At 42.0% G+C, this 19,151-nt stretch overlaps 1 protein-coding gene across 1 annotated transcript in view; it reads left to right on the plus strand.

The window, feature by feature from the left end:
• Positions 1 to 5,214, plus strand: part of LOC149307150 (leucine-rich repeat-containing protein 49-like) — a 43,477-nt gene extending 38,263 nt beyond the window's left edge. Inside the window, exons 16-17 of the mRNA XM_089538422.1 lie at positions 815 to 968; positions 4,561 to 5,214. Of these exons, the coding sequence (XP_089394548.1) occupies positions 815 to 968; positions 4,561 to 4,767 (361 nt within the window). The 3' untranslated portion in view covers positions 4,768 to 5,214. The remainder of the gene's footprint in view (positions 1 to 814; positions 969 to 4,560) is intronic.
• The last annotated feature ends 13,937 nt before the right edge of the window (positions 5,215 to 19,151 follow it).

Raw genomic sequence — 19,151 nt, forward strand, 5'->3', positions numbered from 1 at the left:
TGTAATTCTGTAAATTCTTTGGCATTGTTTTCCTTTGCTTCATCCTTTACATCCTTTGTTTCATAGCCCTAAATTTTGCCCTCGACTTATCCACGGGTCATATCAAAATCCATAATTTTTGCTCCAAAACCTGCCCTCGATTTATACATGAGGTCGACTTATAGTGGAGTATATACGGTAGTTCATGTCCCCCTCATCCAGTATGGATGAAGGAAAGAAAGCAAGACTTTTTAATTGTAGCATAGTGTAGCATAACCAGTGTGGCATAGTGACTTAAGCATTGGACTAGGACCCTGGTGACAAGGCTTTGAATCCCCACTTGGCCACTGGGTGACCTTAGGCATGTCACACTCTATCGGCATTAGAGGAAGGCAAAGGGGAACATCCTCTGAACAAAACCCCCTGTTTCCTTAGGGTTGCCATAAGTCAGAAATAAGTCAGAAATGACTTGAAAGAGCACAATAAACAACTAATATTTCTTAGGAGCCATTTTGATTTGTTTCTGCCATCCCCTCCTTGTGTTTTAAGTTCTTCCCATTGTCCCTTTCTTATTTTGGATAGTTATTTACAGGATCTGCCAAACATAAACACAAATGTGGCTACAGATCTGAGATAATAGATAAATGCTTTGCATACATAAAGCAACAGAATATGCCATTAACCGAGAACTCATAAATTTATGGAAAAGCACAAATGAAAGGCTGCATGCACGCGCGCACACACACACACACATATATATTTGCCAACAGGGATCTATTTGCAGTAATTTAGGCCATTAAATTTCTCTTTCTCCCTTCCCCTTGGCCAACCTTAGGAAGAAACAATTGTGTTATCTTTTGGAAGCAAAAGGGAGGAAATTGGGAACTGCGAGTGAAGATGGCAACGACCGCCGAAAACTTGGAGGAGAAAATATCAGTCGCTTGACACTGAATTACACCACGAGAGATTCCCAGATGGAGAAGCTGGAGGTAAGGAGGCCAAGTGGAACAGGCATCCTGCAAGAAAACCCCCCAAAATCCAAACTCAACTGTTTGTTTTTGTTGCGGTAGCTCATCTACTTTTTAATCAGTTTCTTATATATTTTCTTTTGCCTGAATCAGCACAGTTGACTTCCATCCAAAGGAACAGTTTATGTCAAGATTGTAACTGAAACATAACCAATACCTCCTGCTCCACAACCAAGTGGAAGCGCTATTAAGAAAAATCTCCATAAGCTGAGGCATACAAATGTTGTAAATTGAGATATTCAGCATGCTCTAGACATGCATAAAAGCACACTCTTACTCTCCCTTCTTCCCCACGTCCTGTTAGTTTATTCTACTACAAAATGAGTATAAACAAGTCAGGGTTTCACTGGCCAAAAGCCTTATATGTATAATGTTGAATGGATGTGTAAGTGAGAAAGAACAAATACACATTGATGGAGCGATTGGCGGATGGACTGATGGATTGATGTCAATTTCCTCTCACCCATCTTAGATCCCAGAATGATTTAACTATGGTAAAATAATAGGCTGGAGAGGGGGAGCATATTTAGCAACAGATGTAGAAGATGGCTCTAGGTGTATGTTTTTGTGTGGGGGGTCTACAGAAGGGAAAAAATGGTATCTGGAATTATTTTTGTTTTCATGGTACTGGATTATTCATGAGTAGCACCTGGTCTCTTTGTTGAAATATTCCAGGCTTTCTTCCCTCCTCCTTCCCTTGTGTTCTTCCTCTCCTACTGATCACATACCACATCCAGTTTCATACAATATTCCAGAAACTGATTGTCACCAATTTCCACTGAGCCATCTTTAGTATGATTATTACAATTCAAGTGTTATAGTCAAAGTGCTAAAGCAGTGGGCCCATACAGACAGGCCAAAATAAAGCTGCTTCAGGTCACTTTGGAAGTATGCTGTTTAAATGATGCATGCATCCTAAGAGTCCAGAAGCCAGGCCAAAGCCATGCTCCAGTCCTTAGAACTGAGTGTGGCTTTGGCGCAGCTTCCGGACTCTTAGAATGCATGCAGCATTTAAACAACATACTTCCAAAGTGACCTGAAGCAGCTTTATTTTGGCCTATCTGTACAGGGCCAATATTACACTAGTTAAATCTTTGGCTCAATTTTGTTTTAGAGCTAACATTCCTCTTTTCCTTGTTTGATCTCCATTGAATCTGTGTCCTGCAAACGATGGCTGCATTTGCCGATGATGGCCATCTTAGCTAATTCTAAGAACGGAGAGAGGCACAAGGAAAGTACACAAGTATTTTATTTTGGAAAATACTGGGTTAATTTAAACTGACTTGGCAAGTGGGGATAAAAAGTTCTCAATAATGCTGACCCTGGCCTATTTTGAATAGATCCCTTGACCTATTTTGAATGACTGAGTAAAGGGCAGTTTTTTAAAATCAGGTGTGGAAGTATAAAATTGCCCAAAGTAGGGAAGACAAGTTCCACATTCTGGGTTTTTCTAACACCCATCCTAAGGAAAGTTAGTAAGATTCACTGCTAGTCTAACTTACCCGAAGCAACAAAGGCTTATTGTAAACATGGCAGCTAATTTGCCATCCCGGGTGGCAAGCTTTGTTCAACGAGGAGTAATTATATTTTAAAATCAAGGCCCCTCAAAGGGATTTTGTCCTCTTTCACTACCCATTAAAAACAGTTCTGTGTGGTTTTGGAGGAACAACCCCGTGACCTCACGTTTTTCAGCTGTGCTATAAATCAATGGGATTTTACACTGCGGCAACCTCCAAAGGGCAAATTGTTAATAGGGCTTTGTGGAAATCTTACATAAAAGGGGATTAGGATAATTGAACCAGAATGCCTCAGCGCTGCGACAATAGGTTTTTCTCTCCTCTTGCCCCAACTTGTGAAGCTTGCTGTAAAGCTAGGCTTTGGCAAAATTACATGGCTTTTTGTGGACTTGTTAGCTAAAATAACTGCACACACAAAATGTTGCTCTCTATAGTGTGGGAAGATACATTTAATACAAAATGGCAATCCTTAACTCCGTATTAAAACAGTTCCACACAATTAAAAATGTACTTATCAAGCATGCATGTATGCATGTATGTATATATCATTTGCATAACCAAGCTTACCAAGGATATTGGCAATATAAATTGTTCCGTATTTTCGACTTTTAAAAAGCTCGTGATGAAAGCTTTTATTTCTGAAAAGAGACTTAAATAAATATCCCATGACTATTTTTTTAATTTTTAAATTAAATTATTGATGTCTTGCCCTATGTCTAAACATCTCAGGCTGACATACAATAAAATGTGTTTAAGCAGTTTGGAACAATTTAAAACAACAGGAATATTTTAAACAGATTGAAAGCACATGAAAGAATGTCAGCATTTAAAACAAGATTTAAAACCAGTTAAAACAGTTTAAGAGGATGTAAAAACCCAGACTTGTGCAGATAGCGAAGGGGACCGGTCTTGTGGATTAGCAACTTGTTAAGAATCAGGAGGAAGGGAAATAAATGGACATTGTTGATTGTGGAAGCCAAGGTTTGAATATGACTCTAGTTTCTTATTTAGAAACATAGCTGTGTTAGTCTATGTTAGTCTGTAATATCAGTATTGCCATGGGATCTTGTAGTACCTTTGAGACTAACTGTGCCAAAGAAGTTGTAGCAGAAGCTTTTGGACTTTGGCCAGTGAATTGAACATCACTATACCCAGAAGTTTTGCATTTCTATAGCTATTCATACAATCTGATAATAAAAGTCCTTCCTAGGCACTAATTCACTCCATGAGTCTGAGGAAGTAGACCAAGCCTAGGAAAGCTGATGCTACAACTTCTTTCACATACTTAGTCTCAAAAGTGCTACAAGTTCCCTTTGCACAGAGTTCCTTAACTTGTTCTTAAGTGATAAAATAACTAGGGATGAGCAGTGAAGTGGCCAAGCTGGAGGGGCCAGATTATTCAGGGTGAAAATACGAGGAGATCACGAAGACCTCCAAAAGACTCTTTCCAGACCGATTAAATTGACATTAAAGTGGCAAATGTGGTTCCGCACACGTAAATGTAGAGTGACATGCACACAGAGGCAGCAATCCCTGACTTGACATATAGACACTAATGGGCTCTGAGCTGCTAGTGACAGACAAGGAAAAAGCTAACGGCAAAACCCTGGTTTGACCTTGATGTCTGAACCAAGCCAGAGTTTTGCGGTTGAGTTTCAAGTGAGACATACCTTGTCATCAGTTTAAATTCTGTGTGTGTGTGTGTGTGTGTGTGTGTGTGTGTGTGTGTGTGTGTGTATGGGGGTTGCTTTTCCCTTGCTCCATAGTTGAAAAAGTAGCTGATTTCCCCTTGTGCCTAAGGAACTTGGCAGTGCTCAAATGCTCCTGTTCCCTCCAGCAACCAAAGTGGCTCTGGCAAAAGCAAGAGCGAGAGATCTCCTTACCTCTCTTGGAATCTGTCTTTCTCTGGGGACTATGTGACAGCTTATCCCTCCATTCTCTCATATATGTCTCTGGTATTTTTATAATTAATCTTTGCTGTTTCCAAAGGCATTTGTTTCCTGATCTTACCTTTGACAATGGTTTCCTTTGTACAGGAAAGGAAGGACAGGAAAAACTTCTGTCAGACCTACATCCAAGAGCTTGTGAAGGAAGCGACTGACATCAACGTGAAAAATGAGTCCTTCCAGAAACTCTGGCCTCAGATGTTCATTGAACTTGTCAGAGATGCAGTGATCGAGATACGCAACAAGGATTCCTACATGAAGCTTTGCTTGCAGCGAATCATGGATCAGAAGTCGTAAAAGACGCAAGTTTCCTCACCATTGCAGTGGCGCATTGGGTTGCCTTTCCACATAGGCCTAAAATAGTGTTATGAAATTGGCATTGTTCTTGGATACTTTTTAAACAATATCCATAAAGACTGGCACAAAGAGACTCCATTCTCACCGTAAAAGGGGACACTTCTTTGAAATGAGAGGTCTTTTTTCCTCCTCCTAGCTCACACATTCACTTGTGTGTATGTACACAGTGACTAAAAGCATCACCTCTACTGTGCTTTACTGAATCCTCTCTGCTTTTTTTCAGTGCTTTTCATGCCAGAATCCTAGTTTTAAGGAAGGAAGTCACGTCTTTTGGATGCTCACCCTTTCAGTTTGCTGCTATGGCTGGGGTGGTGGAATATCACAGTCGAAGACACTGGATTTTCAGGGCTGGAAATTTAATAAATTATTCTGTTTATAACTTCCAAATCTGAGAATTTGAAAGTGTTATTGTCATTTGATGTTGATGGAAGTATGCAAAGCAGGATTGAAGCTTCAACTGTAGGAGGTCTGTCATTCCTCTAAAGTCTGAAAGTGATCAGATTCAAAAGGCTTGGCTGAATAAAATGGTTCTCTCCATGGTCTTGGTAACTCACCATTTGGATTTGCATAGGTACAGACCAGACCAGAAACTTTTACAGGCGAGCACAGCAATTTTGGTGGTATCTCTTCTTCCCTTGACCATCTGTGCATTATTATTCCTGCTCCTACAACCAGAATTAGTGACAGAAGAGAGCTTAGAAAGTGCAGCATCACAACTGAAATGGCCTTATTCACCTCCATTGTATCATCTACAATTGGTGTAGCCAAGAGAAGGGGTGAGAAGTGGGGAAGAGAGTCTTTTATGCTAAGGCAGTTTCATATGGGAGAAGATAGCCTTTAGAAACAGCAATCCATAAATTGCATCAGTAACAGCTGGTAAATCTGACTTACTTGTTGATCAGTACTTTATTCCATTTTTGTTTAGAAATGGTTTTACCAGGGGAGTGTATGCACCTGGGTACGAAGCCGTGTTCCAAAAGAGAGGTTAATCTCTCCATTGTACTCCTCAACCGAAGGAGGACATATTATTTTCCTTTTTGCAACATGGAGAAATTGGAGGTTCCTGTGTCCTAGTTACCTGCTTACTCAGATCACATTTCTATGGTTGACAGGATGCCCAGGCATAATCTGTCACCTGTGGCAGGTTTCCTTGCAGAATTCCTTAAGTAGTGGGTACGGATCCTTGAATTACAAATATGTGACATGTTTGCATTGGCTGCACGGCCGTTAAAACAGCAGGGTTGCCAGACCTGTTGACCTCATTGCTTTACTGTAAAATGGCTGTTTACAGACTGTTCTAGGGACCCACTGAGTTCCTCCAAATCTTACTAGAGAGACGCTTGGTTGGTAGCAGCAGATTAGTTTTCCTGGAAGAGAGCTTAATTACTAGCATTGCCAGAGAGAGGTGCTACCATTCCATCATGGCATCTTTATTGCTTTGTGTCCCCTTTTATGTTCTATTCTTTTAAACACAGTAAGAGTTCTTCTGGGGCAGCAGAACAAATCTGGCCCTGCTAGAACCTCAGTCTGGCACTCTGGGCTTGCCCAGACCATTGTGTCCCTTTCCATGCCACCATTATTGGGTGGCTTCTTGGCTCTTTTAATGTTTTTTCTTCCATTCTCTAGGGAGGAAATGCCTTCCCTAAGACTTAGTCTGCTGCCACACTGCAAACGTGATGCAGTTTGATAGCACTTCAACTGCCATGGCTTCATCCTATGGGATCCTGGGATTTGTAGTTCGCCATGGCACCAATGCTCTCTGACAGAGAAGGCTAAATATCTCACAAAACTACAAATGCCAGAATTCCATAGCATTGAGCCATGACAGTTAAAGCGGTGCCAAACTGAAATAATTCTGCAATGTAGATACAGCCCTAGTTGTTGGCAATAAGAGCTTTAAGCTGTAATTATTATTTATAAAACCCTTTTTACTTTAGCCCTGCTAGCCACTGGGATGTTTCCTCCAACCAGTTCTCTGAAGCTGAATTGGGTCCTGGAAAGAGGTTCCCCAACCTTGACTTCGAATATAAGGGCAAAAGAGATCTAACCCTGTCCATTCTGAAATAATCTATATAGAAACTTGTACGACTGTCTCCCAGTTTCTTTGATTCTTCTGTCTCAAAGAAAGAAAAGTGTATATGTCCATGTAGACCTACATGTCCTCCTTACACATTTGGTGCAGAATGGAGAAAGCATCATGCCTTCTTCACCATGGGATTTAAGATCTCCGCTCTCCCTGGTAAGTGTACTTCCCTGTTAAGTGTATGCACACAGCGAATAGGTATGTACTTGGGCCTTTTTATGGCTTGGATCTGTTTCTCCATTTGTTATGCATCCTTGTTCCACGCAAGAACAAAGATCTTGGGCGATTGGTGTGCTATCTCTTTTCCTGCTTTTGAAAGAGGATCTAAAATAAAAGAGAGTGTGCGCTTTTGTTTACATAGAGTGTCTCTGTAGCATGAAAGGAGCAGACGCTCAACATGAGATGCTCCTGCCAGAATTGGGAAGAAAAATACTGGGGCGGGCGGCTGGGGGAGGTTTGCTTTTTTAAATTATTTGTATGCAATTTGAGTTAGACAAGCTTGTTTCGTTTGCCAGCAAAGATCTGTATCTTCAAAGAGCCTGTACGCCTCATTCTCCATTTTGCGATCCGACTCTGACCCACCTTGGCACTGGTTTATAGAGGCCATCACCCGTTTCCATCATCTTAATTACAAGCCTTTTAGATTATAAAACTGAAACTGTCCTGAAGCTTGGCCCATCTCAAATGCATACTTGCCCTAGGTATCTCATCCGTTACAAACAAGCAGGAATACATTTCTTTGCTCCATTCCCCCACACTTGCCTGTACATTTTAAAAGGGAGTCGATGGATACGTCTTGCTTTTTGCAGTGATTGTCTGGCTTCCTGAATGAACTTGTAATTCATGAGAGCAAGCCAGTTTGGTGTCACAAGAGCATGGGGAGGTTCTTCGTGGATCCTTCTATTCCTCATGAAGTTCAGTCTTTTCTTTAAAGTTATTAGCATCTTAATGATCTTTTCACTGTCTTTTTTTGTACTGATTGCTATCTCTTTCCCTGCATTCTTCACTTCCTTTACATTATGGCCTTGTTCAGGTGTTTTCCAATCTAGATTATGCAAGCACACTAGGGAAGGAGTCTCAAGTGCTTATGGAGGTTCTTCACACATTTTCAAACCCTGATCATGTATACAGGGGCTTGACAGACGGGCAGCTCTGTGCAGCCTGTCTTTGCCCCGCATCATTTCTGTAACCACCAAACAGTGTGGCAATGATACACTGCTGGAAAGAAGCTGCCTACAGCGGCTTCTTTTTTATGGTGCCGTAAGCGCCAAATGGTGCCGCCATGATGTCGCATCCTGCGAGTGATGTGTGCACACTGCACGGTGCATGCATCATGGCGCCAGGGACGTAGCTAGGATTTTAGGAAGGGAGGGGTCCAGACTAAGTGCTACCATTATAATGGGGCTTGGGTGTGGCGGCACAGCAGCACACACCATTCATTTTTCTAATGGAAGAGGGGGTCCGGACCCCAAGAACCCCCCTTGGCTATGTCCCTGATGGTGCTGCCGTGTGGATGATGGCAAGCCATGATGGTGGCATCCTCGCGGACTAGGGCTGCTGGGCATGTAAATGCCCAGCCTCATCTAGGCCTAGTTTGCCGGGAGGATGCCGCTAATTGCCCATCTGTACTGTACCACAGTGTTTGTGTGTCTTGGTGTCATGGGCTGTTCTAGGCTTGACTTAGAGGCACAGTCAGAAGACTCAGACTTTGAAGACATGGAGGAGGCTGAGACGGGCAGATCTGGCACTGTCTGGATCTACGGTCCTAGAGGAGGCCCAGCATGAAGAAGCAGAAAGAGAAACAGACTCTATGAACTGTAGGCTGCAGGTGCTAGGACCTGTGGAGTGAAGACAGGTCAAGGAGCCAAGAGGAGAGCTAATACGTTTCAGCTGAGAGAAGCAGAGGCCTTTTAAAAGACCTCCAGCTGCAGAGGTTCTTTGTAGCCAACAACCAGTCTTGCACGCAGGTCCATGATTCTGGTTACCTGACATCTGGACTTGCCTTGTGACTATGCTCTTGCATCTGCTTTTTGCTGTAACTGACTGACTGGTATTGTGTGACCTTTGGACTGGACTATTCTTTTGTATATTCCCCTACTGTGCTGCCCTCAGTAGAGGTAAGCAGGACACCTTAGGTTATTGCGCTTTGTTTGCAAAGCATGGGGATGGAGGGATTGGGACAGTTGTGCTCTCCTTTTGACATTTTTAAGCAATGACAACAACAACAAAATAGTTGTAGAACATCCAACCAAGACTTACTCCTTGTCTCAAGGCCTCCTCTGTTATGTCTCCTTATTGGTAGAAGCCTCACCTTTTAAAAGTTCTCCTACAGAATGGAAACAGGCTGTTTAAAGCTGGCAAGGGGCCCAAGTAAGTGCACCTGCAGTCAACAGGAACAGACAGCAGAGAAAGCAGGGTATTTCCAGGTAACGTAGAGGATGTCAATGAAAACCAAAATGTGCTCCAGGCAATCTAGGAATCCCAGTTTGTGAAAAGTAGTCATGAGTGGGGTCTAAGGCTGATAAGGGAGTTTCCAGCAGGAGTAACTGGAGGTATGTGCTGATGTTCAGAGATCCACAAAGTCAGATGCGTCAAACAGGTTCACAAAGGGAGTTTTGGAGCTGGCTCTCAAGGAATCATATAATCATAGAGTTGGAAGAGACCCTAAGGGCCATCCAGTCCAACCCCATTCTGCCATGCAGGAACTCTCAATCAAAGCATCCCCAATAGATGGCCATCCAGCCTCTGTTTAAAGACCTCCAAAGAAGGAGACCCCACCACTCTCCAAGGGAGTGAGTTCCACTTCCAAACAGCTCTTACTGTCAGGAGGTTCCTCCTAATGTTGAGGTGGAATCTCTTTTCCTGGAACTTGTATCCATTGCTGTGGGTCTTTGTCTCTGCAGCTGCAGAAAACAAGTTTGCTCCCTCCTCAATATGATATCCCTTCAAATATTTAAACAAGGCTATTATATCTAAGTCCTCCAGCACAACTTTGCCAGAAGTTGACCATAGTGTTGCGTTGGAAATACTAGAGGTTCCTAGACAAACCACTTCTCTAGGCACCTGTATGTCTCCAGCATGATTCTATGATCAACCTCTGGCAAATGTTGACCATTAGAGCTAAACTGGAGGACCTGGAGATTACTAGATAAGTGTTCCCTTAGGTAAAAAGAATAGGGTTTTATTATTTGCGGTTTTTCCACATTCATGGGAGTCCTTCACCCTTAACCCCAACGTATGTGGAGGGACTGTTGTAGTGTTACAGCGACCTATTTGTTTAAGCAAACAAAATCAAAGACTGCCCTGCCTTTCTCTCTCTAAATGTTGAGCTTCCAAGCCTTTGCAAAGTGTCATGTGCTGCAATTGGTCCTGCTGGGGGCTAGCTCAGCAACCTTGGCCACAGAAGTGATACTATGTGAGTTGGGGCCAAGAATTTCCTTTTCATTGAGTTTGATTGATGCCCTTGCTAGGTACATCAGCAAGACTTTGTATTCTGCCTTGTACATTTGGGAGCTTCATGTGGATACTGAACAGATCTGAAGTGAAAACCCGTTCCATTTCTGGAATTCTTGAAATGGAGAACTTGGGCCGGGGGGGAAAGGGTGCTACCCTTCCCTCGGTCCCTTGAGCTCTGTGCATATACTATACCAAGGGAAGGATCTGAATAAAAAGCACAAAGCATCTTCTTCTTCTCTTTTTGGAGGGGGCTGGGTTGGAGTATGTCTCAGGCCGTGCCTTTAACACTTAAGTGCAAAGGGAGGATCGCCCAGAATCACATCTGGTTTCCATCCCCTTAAAATATACTGTGAGACAAATGATTGTAAAGTTAATTCAAAATACAGTGGTGAAGAAAGTGGGCCTATGAAATGTTGTGTTTGCATTACTTTTATATACACTCCCATCGTCTAGACATCTTATTTGGGTATGGGAGAAGTTTAATGGCATTAACGTAATTTACATTTGGTGAAACAAGCCGTGGCGGAATTTAGAGGAACGCACGAGTTTTTGACCGTGAATCATCCTCGCTGCAAAGCATGTGGTTGTCCTGTGTCTCTCGGGCTCCATAACAGGCATCTAAGGCATGGAAAGCAGATCTTGGCATTCCATAATCCAATTGTTCTAAGGATATTTCTTAGCAACTGCACCAGGGAATATTGGAATACAGGAGCCACCTTGATCCTCAGCTTGGGAAAAAGATGCCATGTGGATAAAGTAGTAGAATAGAAAGGAATGGAATAGAGCACTGCGTCTAGTGATGGGCAATGCTGAATTTGCTTTCTTCTGACCCTTTGCAAATTGTGATCAATTCTGAGAGACAAAGAAACATAAATGGAATTTGTACGACCACCAAAAGAATGGGAAATCCCATCAGTTCCTTCCTTTAAGCCCTTATTTATTGTGTGTCTTCAAGTCATTTCCGACTAACAGCAACACTAAGGTGAACCTGTCACAGGGTTTTCTTGGTAAGATTTGTTCCTAGTTGTTGTTGTAGTGTGCCTTCATTTCCAACTTACGGCAATCCTGTCATGAGGTTTTCTTGGCAAGTTTCTTCAGAGACCCCTTAAATTGCCTTTTTATTCTGACCAAAAGGGGCAAATTGCTTCTTCTGAAAACAGGTTGCAACCCATTAGCTCAGTTTAACGTTAAGAAAAGTTAATTTTTCAAAACCAGAAGTGGAATCTAGCTACTTTCCAACTTCCCTTCCCCAAGTTTTGGGATTTTGGCAGACCAAATAATGGCTTCTGGAGTATGCTACGGTGGAAAATCTGAAGATTTTTGTGCTTTGTTTGAAGATTTTTCACATTGAGAGACTTCCTTGCAAAAAATTAATATTTCTTTTTTGCAGAAAAGTATATTTTGAGCATAATACTCTGAATTCTGATCAAATTTTTTTGCAGAAAAATAAGTTTTTACTGAGAACAGAATCTCCCCTGCAAAAATTTCACAAAACGGAGTAATGGCGTAGAGAATAATCACACAGAAACAATTTTCATAATGAACAAGAAAAATGTGTGAATGGGATTTACATATCCCTTGCAGAAGATGATGGGACATCCTTAATACCCCAAAATTTCAATCTGTAGGTCCCAAAGAAGTGATTTAAAGGCTCGTGTGTGGTTCAACTCCTTTCCCCTGTTTGCGTAGCTGCGTTGTTATGCGTCAGATTGACGTCTACCATTAAATTCAAATTCCCGTATATTGTACTGTGAACTATTGCTCAACATTGTAATAGAAAGTTCAGTGTATTAAAGGATGCATGTTTGAAAATCCATCCACTATGTACATAATATGAATGGCTCTGGATGCTTATTTCATATGTTCCACTCTTGGAATTACCCTAATTTTGGCATACAACATAGAAAGGGCCTATCTAGACCAAGGCTATGGCAATTCAGAGTTGCATTAATAAGAAATATGACGTCCCTTTCTTTACACCGAAAATCCCCATTCCAGAGGTGTAGATGTACAACTCTAGGAGTGATCCTTAGTTTTCCATACAACATGGAACAGAGCAAAGGGCCGCTTTAAAACATTGAACTAGGCCATGATGCTTTGAATGGAGCAACAAGTTCACTTCACTGTTGACTTCTAACCTCTTCAGGACCTTCTTTGCACCTCGTGCGGAAACATCTTGGTATTTGGTTACTTTCCATATATTTTGCTCAAGTTTATACCAACCAATGTCAACAAGAACGATTAATTCGATGGTTCCTCTCCCGAACCGCTTGGAAATCTAGAGGACAGGCTGCCAAATAACCGGGACTTGATTTGTTCTGGGTAGTTTGATTTTTTTACTGCCGTTTTTAGCGCATTGCTCCGGCCTTTGAAATTGTTAAGGGGCTTAGTGGAAAATTGACTTCGGCTCAATTAAAAACAATTTCCAGCAAAAACCTGGAAGTCTTTAAAGAAGGAGAAGCATCCTCACGGGGAGAACAGGACTCTGCCATGTCCTCCTTTCCATAACTTTTCCTGCATAATTCTGTGACAGTTCGAAGGCTGTCAGGATTCCTTGCAATTTATATGACCACAAGCAACAAAAAAAAACCTCCCGCCTGCTGTCCTGCTCCCCAGTTTTCTTACTAGTAGGCCAAACTGACGTGGAACGTGAAGCTGTTTCGACTGTCTTTTTGCTCCTGGGATCCTTCGGTGGCATGGGCTGTAAATCAGGGAAAGGCAGAGCTCAGAAAGCTGGAACATCTGGCTTAACCTGACCAAGAGGGGGAAAAAAGAGAGAGGAATAACTTTGCATCTGCCGGAAAGAAAATCCCCGGGCTGCAACTTGCATCTGTGAGCGCGGAAAGGGCAAGGAAAGTTGAACATACAGAAGAAACTACTTTTCATCGACCTGCGCTGGATCTGTGACCCTAAGCAAACTTCCTGCTTCCAAGTTTTCTTAAACTGTGCTTGGGAGTTTGGGGATGTTCACTGGAAAGGAGGGATTGTGATACTGGATTACACAATGCTTAGGGTTACCAGATTTCAAGCCCCAGCCCTGTGTGTCAGGGCCTGAATCTTCTTCTCCAGTCTTCAGAATGAAGGCGGGGAGGAGAAATCTTAGGGCAACAATGTTGTCTTGAAAAATATGCGTGTTTGTGTATATACAGTTGGCCCTCCATATTCACAGAATCTGCATCCATGGATTTCCCTCTCCAAAAAAAGAATCATAGAGTTGAAAGAGAGATCAAGGGCCATTCAGTTGGACCCCCTGCCATGCAGGAACTCACCATCAAAGCAGCCCCATTGACAGATGGCCATCCAGCCTCTGCTTAAAGACCTCCAAGGAAGGAGACTCAACCACAATCTCCATTGAGGGAGTTTGTTCTGCTGTCAAACAACCCTTACTGTCAGGAAATTCCTCCTAATGTTGAGGTGGAATCTCTTTTCCTGGAGCTTTCATCTCCATGTCCTATTCTCTGGAGCAGCAGAAAATAAGCTTGCTCCCTCCTCACCCCTTCAAATATTTAAATAGAGCTATCATATCACCTCTTAATCTTCTTTTCTCCAGGCTAAACATCCCCAGCTCCCTAAGTCTCTCCTCATAGGGCTTTATGGTTTCCAGACCCTTCACCATTTTAGTCACCCTCCTTTGGACACGCTCCATTTTCCCAATGTCCTATTTGAATTGTGGTGCCCAGAACTGGACACAATATTCCAGGTGGGGCCTGTCCAAAGCAGAATAGAGTGGCACCATTACTTCCCTTGATCTAGACACTATACTTTTATTGATGCAGCCTAAAATGACATTGGCCTTGTTAGTTGCCGCATCGCACTGTTGACTCATGTTCAACGTGTGGTTTACTAGGACTCTTAGATCCCTTTCACACATACTATGGTCAACACAGGTGTCCCCCATCCTATATTTGTGCTTCTAATTTTTTTCTCCCTAAGTATAAGTAACTTACACTTCTCTGTGTTGAAATTCATTTTTAAAAAAGTTTGGCCCATCTTTCTAATCTGTGGTCTGTATAAGGGACACCATCTTACTATGCCATTGTATATAATGGAACTTAAGCATCCATGGATTTTTGGCATCCACAGGAGGTCCTTGAACCAAAATCTCATCGGATACCAAGGAGCTGCTGGGATTTGTAGTTTGTTGTGGCACCAGAGTGCTCTGATAGAGAAGGCTAAATATCTCACAAAACTACAGATCTCAGAAGTTCATTGCATGGAGCCATGGCAGTTAAAGCGGTGTCAATATGCATTATTTTTGCAGTGCAGATGCACTATGACGCTTCTCTAAAATAAGTCTCTTCTTCATTCCCCAACTAAGTTATCTGATTGAATTGTTCACTTTTTAAGCTTTCTAGACATAGCTTTGAGGGTCAGTTTGCAGGCACATGCTTTCTTTTCCTTCTGGTTCATAGGGTTTAGGACTGATTTGGTTATTCAAAAGTACCTCACATTCCTATGCGCTTGCTTGATACCTTCTCAGCCTCTGTGTTTATGGGGGGAAATCCATTGCACCAAAAGCACTGCAAGCATCCTGAGGCTTCCCTTGATTTGCAGGAAGATTTTCCTCTCCCAAAAAGTTGTCCTGAACTTTAAAGCATCCCTTGGGATAGAACTAAACTTCCTCTCTTCTGTAAAAATGCGCTCCCAACTGGCTTGCCAGCATCTGAACCTTGGTTTTACTCTTCTGCATTGTGTGAAGTCCCTGACCCACCCAGCCTTTCAAAGGCAGCCCCAGGGCAGAGATCAATATTGCTAGAAACCGGCAGCCATGGAAAACAACAGTCCTGGTGTCTAGTTTCCTTCTCCCTGCTGGAAGGTCCAGAACAATGTACAGTATGTGGGGAAATGGAGAACGGACAGGTCACAATCTCTCAGCCTCAGAGGATGGCAATGGCAAACCCCTTCTGAAGAAAACTTGCCAAGAAAACTCCAGTTGGAAATAACTTGAAGGCACACAATAAAAATGACAGCAACTTCTGTTAACAACCTTTACATTGTTCCTTCCTTCCTTCCTTCCTTCCTTCCTTCTTCTGTTCAAACTTTCTGTAAATCCATAAACCCCTTCAGCTTTATCCTTCTTTCTCTTATCCTTCAATATCACTTATTCATACCTTCAAACTTATATAAACATTCATTCAAACTTTCATCATGGCATAGTTGTCTGAACATTGGATTACGACTCTGGAGATCAGGGTTCAATTCCCAGTTCAGCCATGAAACCCACTGGGTGACTTTGGATAAGTCACACTCTCTCAGCCTCAAAAGAAAGCAAGGACAACCCCTCTGTGAATAAATCCTGTCAGGAAAACCCCATGATAAGTTTGCCTTAGGGTCGCCAGAAGTCAGACAGGACTTGAAGGCACACAACAACAACAATGCTGATTTTATAGGAATTTTGCTATTCTAATCCACAAATAACCTCAGATTTTCTCCCTCACGTAGTTTGCTTTTCCTAACTGGGTTTGACGTTTCTGTGTTGGAATATGCAACTCAATGAAACAATCCTGAAAAAAGAGTAAGAAAGGGGTTAAAGTATCCCCATAGACTTTCAAAACACTTTTAATCTGCTGATACGAAACACAACAAAATCCTTTGGAACCTCAGTGTTCACATTTAAAAGCCGAGTAACAAATGAATTGATTCGAAAAATATTGCCTTTGTGGAGAGCAGTGTGTATTGCAACGTTTTTATTGCATTTTTCTAATTGAGCACCCGAAATACATAAAAAAGCTATAATGCTGGTTTTTTAAATCACTGCAGGCCTGTGTTGTTTGCAAAAGCAATTTGCATTGCACAGAAATCTTGACAAAAAGAAAACTTGACACAGATATATGTTTTTGGAGATTGGAGCGAGGCTTCTCCAGCTACTGAACTGAGGCTGTTAACTTTTCTATCTGCATAGACAATATATAAAAATTGAAATTAAGAAATTAAATTTTGCTAAAGCTGCAATCTGGTGGAGAGAAGTCTACTACCCATCATGAGCCTTACTTCCAAGTAAAAGCGCACAGACTTGCATTGTTAAGGCATCAACGCGATCCAGATGTCTAACAGGGCCATTTACATTAGGAAAGTGTAGGGATTTGACTCAATTATCTTTCTCCCAGGCTTTGTACTTAAATAAAATAATAATAAAAAAATAAAATTGTAAATGTATTTTTGCTGGCGGGAAGAGAGCTTGAGCTTGTGGTTTGTCTCGGTTCAGACATTTTTTCTTACCGCGCAGCCATTACTTTGGATTATAGCTTTCTTTCTTCTTTTGTTCGAGGCATTCCCACCAACAACCAGCACTGTGGTCTGGCCTGAGGCGCGGAAGCCCTGTCCAAAACGTTTTAGTTCTGGTTAACCGGAAGATCAAGGAATGTGGATATGTTCCTCTTGAAGCAGGAGGGGGAGTCCTTGAGATGCGTAGGAAGACGTTTCCACCTTTGCTTTGCTTTTTGGGGGCTGGACGGGGTTCACCTTTTATTGCCAGGCAAAGAGAGCCAGCATGGTGTGGTGATTTGAGCATTGGACTGTAGACCCGGGTTCGAATCCCAGCTCAGAAACCCACTGGGTGAGCTTAAGCAAGTCCCATGCTCTCAGCTTCAGAAGGTGCAATGGCAAACCCTCGCTGAAGAAAGTTGCCAAGAAAACCCCATGATAGGTTTGCCTTAGGGTTGCCATAAGTCGGAAGCATCCAGATAGGGTTCCTTCCTATCCTTACCATGTGCTCCTACCCAATACTCTTCCATCCAAGTACACTCATCCCTCCACATTTGCGGCTTTGATATTTGCGGATTTGATTATTCATGGGTTTTATTAATATGTTCTCTCTAAGAATATCTAGGTCCTCCAGTGCAACTCTATGGTCAACCTTAACTAAAAGTTGCACCTAGAGATCCCTAGAGAGAATACTCTACTAGGCCTTTGTAGCTCCTTCAGCACAACTCTATGGTCAGTGTCTGTCGGACGTTGACCACAGAGTTGCGCTGGAGGACCTAGAGATTCCTAGAGAGGTGTCCTCTCAGTTAAAAACATGGTGTTTTATTTGCGTTTTTTCCATATTCACGGGGGTCTTGTGTCCCTAACCCTAGCGAATATGAAGGGACAAGTGTACTAAAGCTTAGTTTACCAACTCATCTGAGATTTTGTGGCTGCAGTACTATCCCTTGCCTAAGAAAAACCATATGAAATACATGGGGTCACCGTAAGTCAACTTGTATGCACATACCCACAAAGACACACACAGAACAAGCAGCGAGGTTCCTTTTCAAATGCAATTCACAGGAATGAAATACTTCGGAAAAAAGCAATTGCTCTGAAGTCTGCTCCCCAAATAGGAGACCACTTAGACTCTTATCTTTTCTCCCCTTCCCCTCCACCTCTCTTGGCATTTCTTTTCCCTTTCTCTCCCCAATTCCATTTGCAGATAAGCTCCTTTCAGTATGTATATATATATATATATATATATATATATATATATATATATATATCCTTTCCAACCACCTGCTTTGAAGAGAAGTGGAACTCCCTCTCCATAAACCAATATTTCTTTTAGCACTCCGAATACTTCTCACCTGCTCTATCAAAGTGCAAAAAGCAAATTTCACTCTTGCATATACAGACATACTTTGGAGGGGCTGAAGTGAAAAATACCTTGCTTATTTCTCCCCCCCCCTTAAATAAAATCTTAAGGAGGTTTCCCCTCCCCTTCTGTCTTTGGCCTCATTCCCACTACGTTTTAAACCAGTTTGCAAATCGTTTTGAAGCAGTTTAAATGACCCTGGTTCGCACTTGAACCAAATTGCAGAAGCGATTTGGAGAGGGGGGGGGCACGCGCTAGACCTATTTAACCCACGTCTTTTTGACGCTGATTTTTCCCCGCATCTTTTTGGATAAATCGATTCCGCACAAGTGTGAACCAGATGTGAATCGGAATCGATTTCAAGAATCGATGTGAAGAATCAAATTCATGAATCGATTCAGTGTCAGTATGAATGAAATGTAGATCAGAATTGATTTTCTATGAGGTGATAAAGCATCGCCAGGTGGGGAAGCGGAAATTAACAACCTGCGTTAGAACACCCTTCAACGATTGTATGGAAGTAATAATTTATTATTTCTATAATTTATTATTTCTAAGTACATAAATGCGATTGCAGTCCTTTAACAATGAGAAAATTATTTGGGTGCTCTGCCCCATTTCATATCAGGGTCTTGGTGGAGAACAAGTCCCCAAATGTAATGTTGGCTGTTGCTAAATTTCTTTCAGAGGCAAAGAGGATTAGAGCTCTCTATGTGTTTTTAGGTAAAGCGGATAGCAATTATTTTAATGTTTTTACTGTACTATTTATTCCTTTGGGATGTTGTTTTTTCATTGTATTGTTGAGTTTTCTTTTGGATCAGTTGGATCTGCTGATCGCAATAGATGATGATGATGATGATGATGATAATGATTTTATTTGTCCTTAAAAGACTTCTAGTGTTGGTGTGGTGTGGTGCACTTAGGCAAAAATGGCCATCTTCCCATTGTGCCATTAACAACGCTTACACTTTTGCCCACTCTCCAGTTGAGCCTACCTTGCAGACTTGTCGTGACGACAAACTTGGAAGATGGAAACACTTTTAGGAAAAAATATACAATTGATAACTAATAATCACACTTCTATCCTTCCAACGTGGCTCACAGCTCTCCCTCTCTATTGTAAATAGATAAATAAAAATGACAATTTTTGTAATTTCCTCAACTTGGCCAGGAATGTTGGCATTTTCTTTTTTTTACAGTCGCCAGCTTTCTAAATGT

This window comes from Sceloporus occidentalis, unplaced genomic scaffold (assembly GCF_023333645.1).
Source record: "Sceloporus occidentalis isolate IW3139 unplaced genomic scaffold, rSceOcc1.0.p SCAF_9, whole genome shotgun sequence".
In the NCBI taxonomy this organism is placed as follows: domain Eukaryota; kingdom Metazoa; phylum Chordata; class Lepidosauria; order Squamata; family Phrynosomatidae; genus Sceloporus; species Sceloporus occidentalis.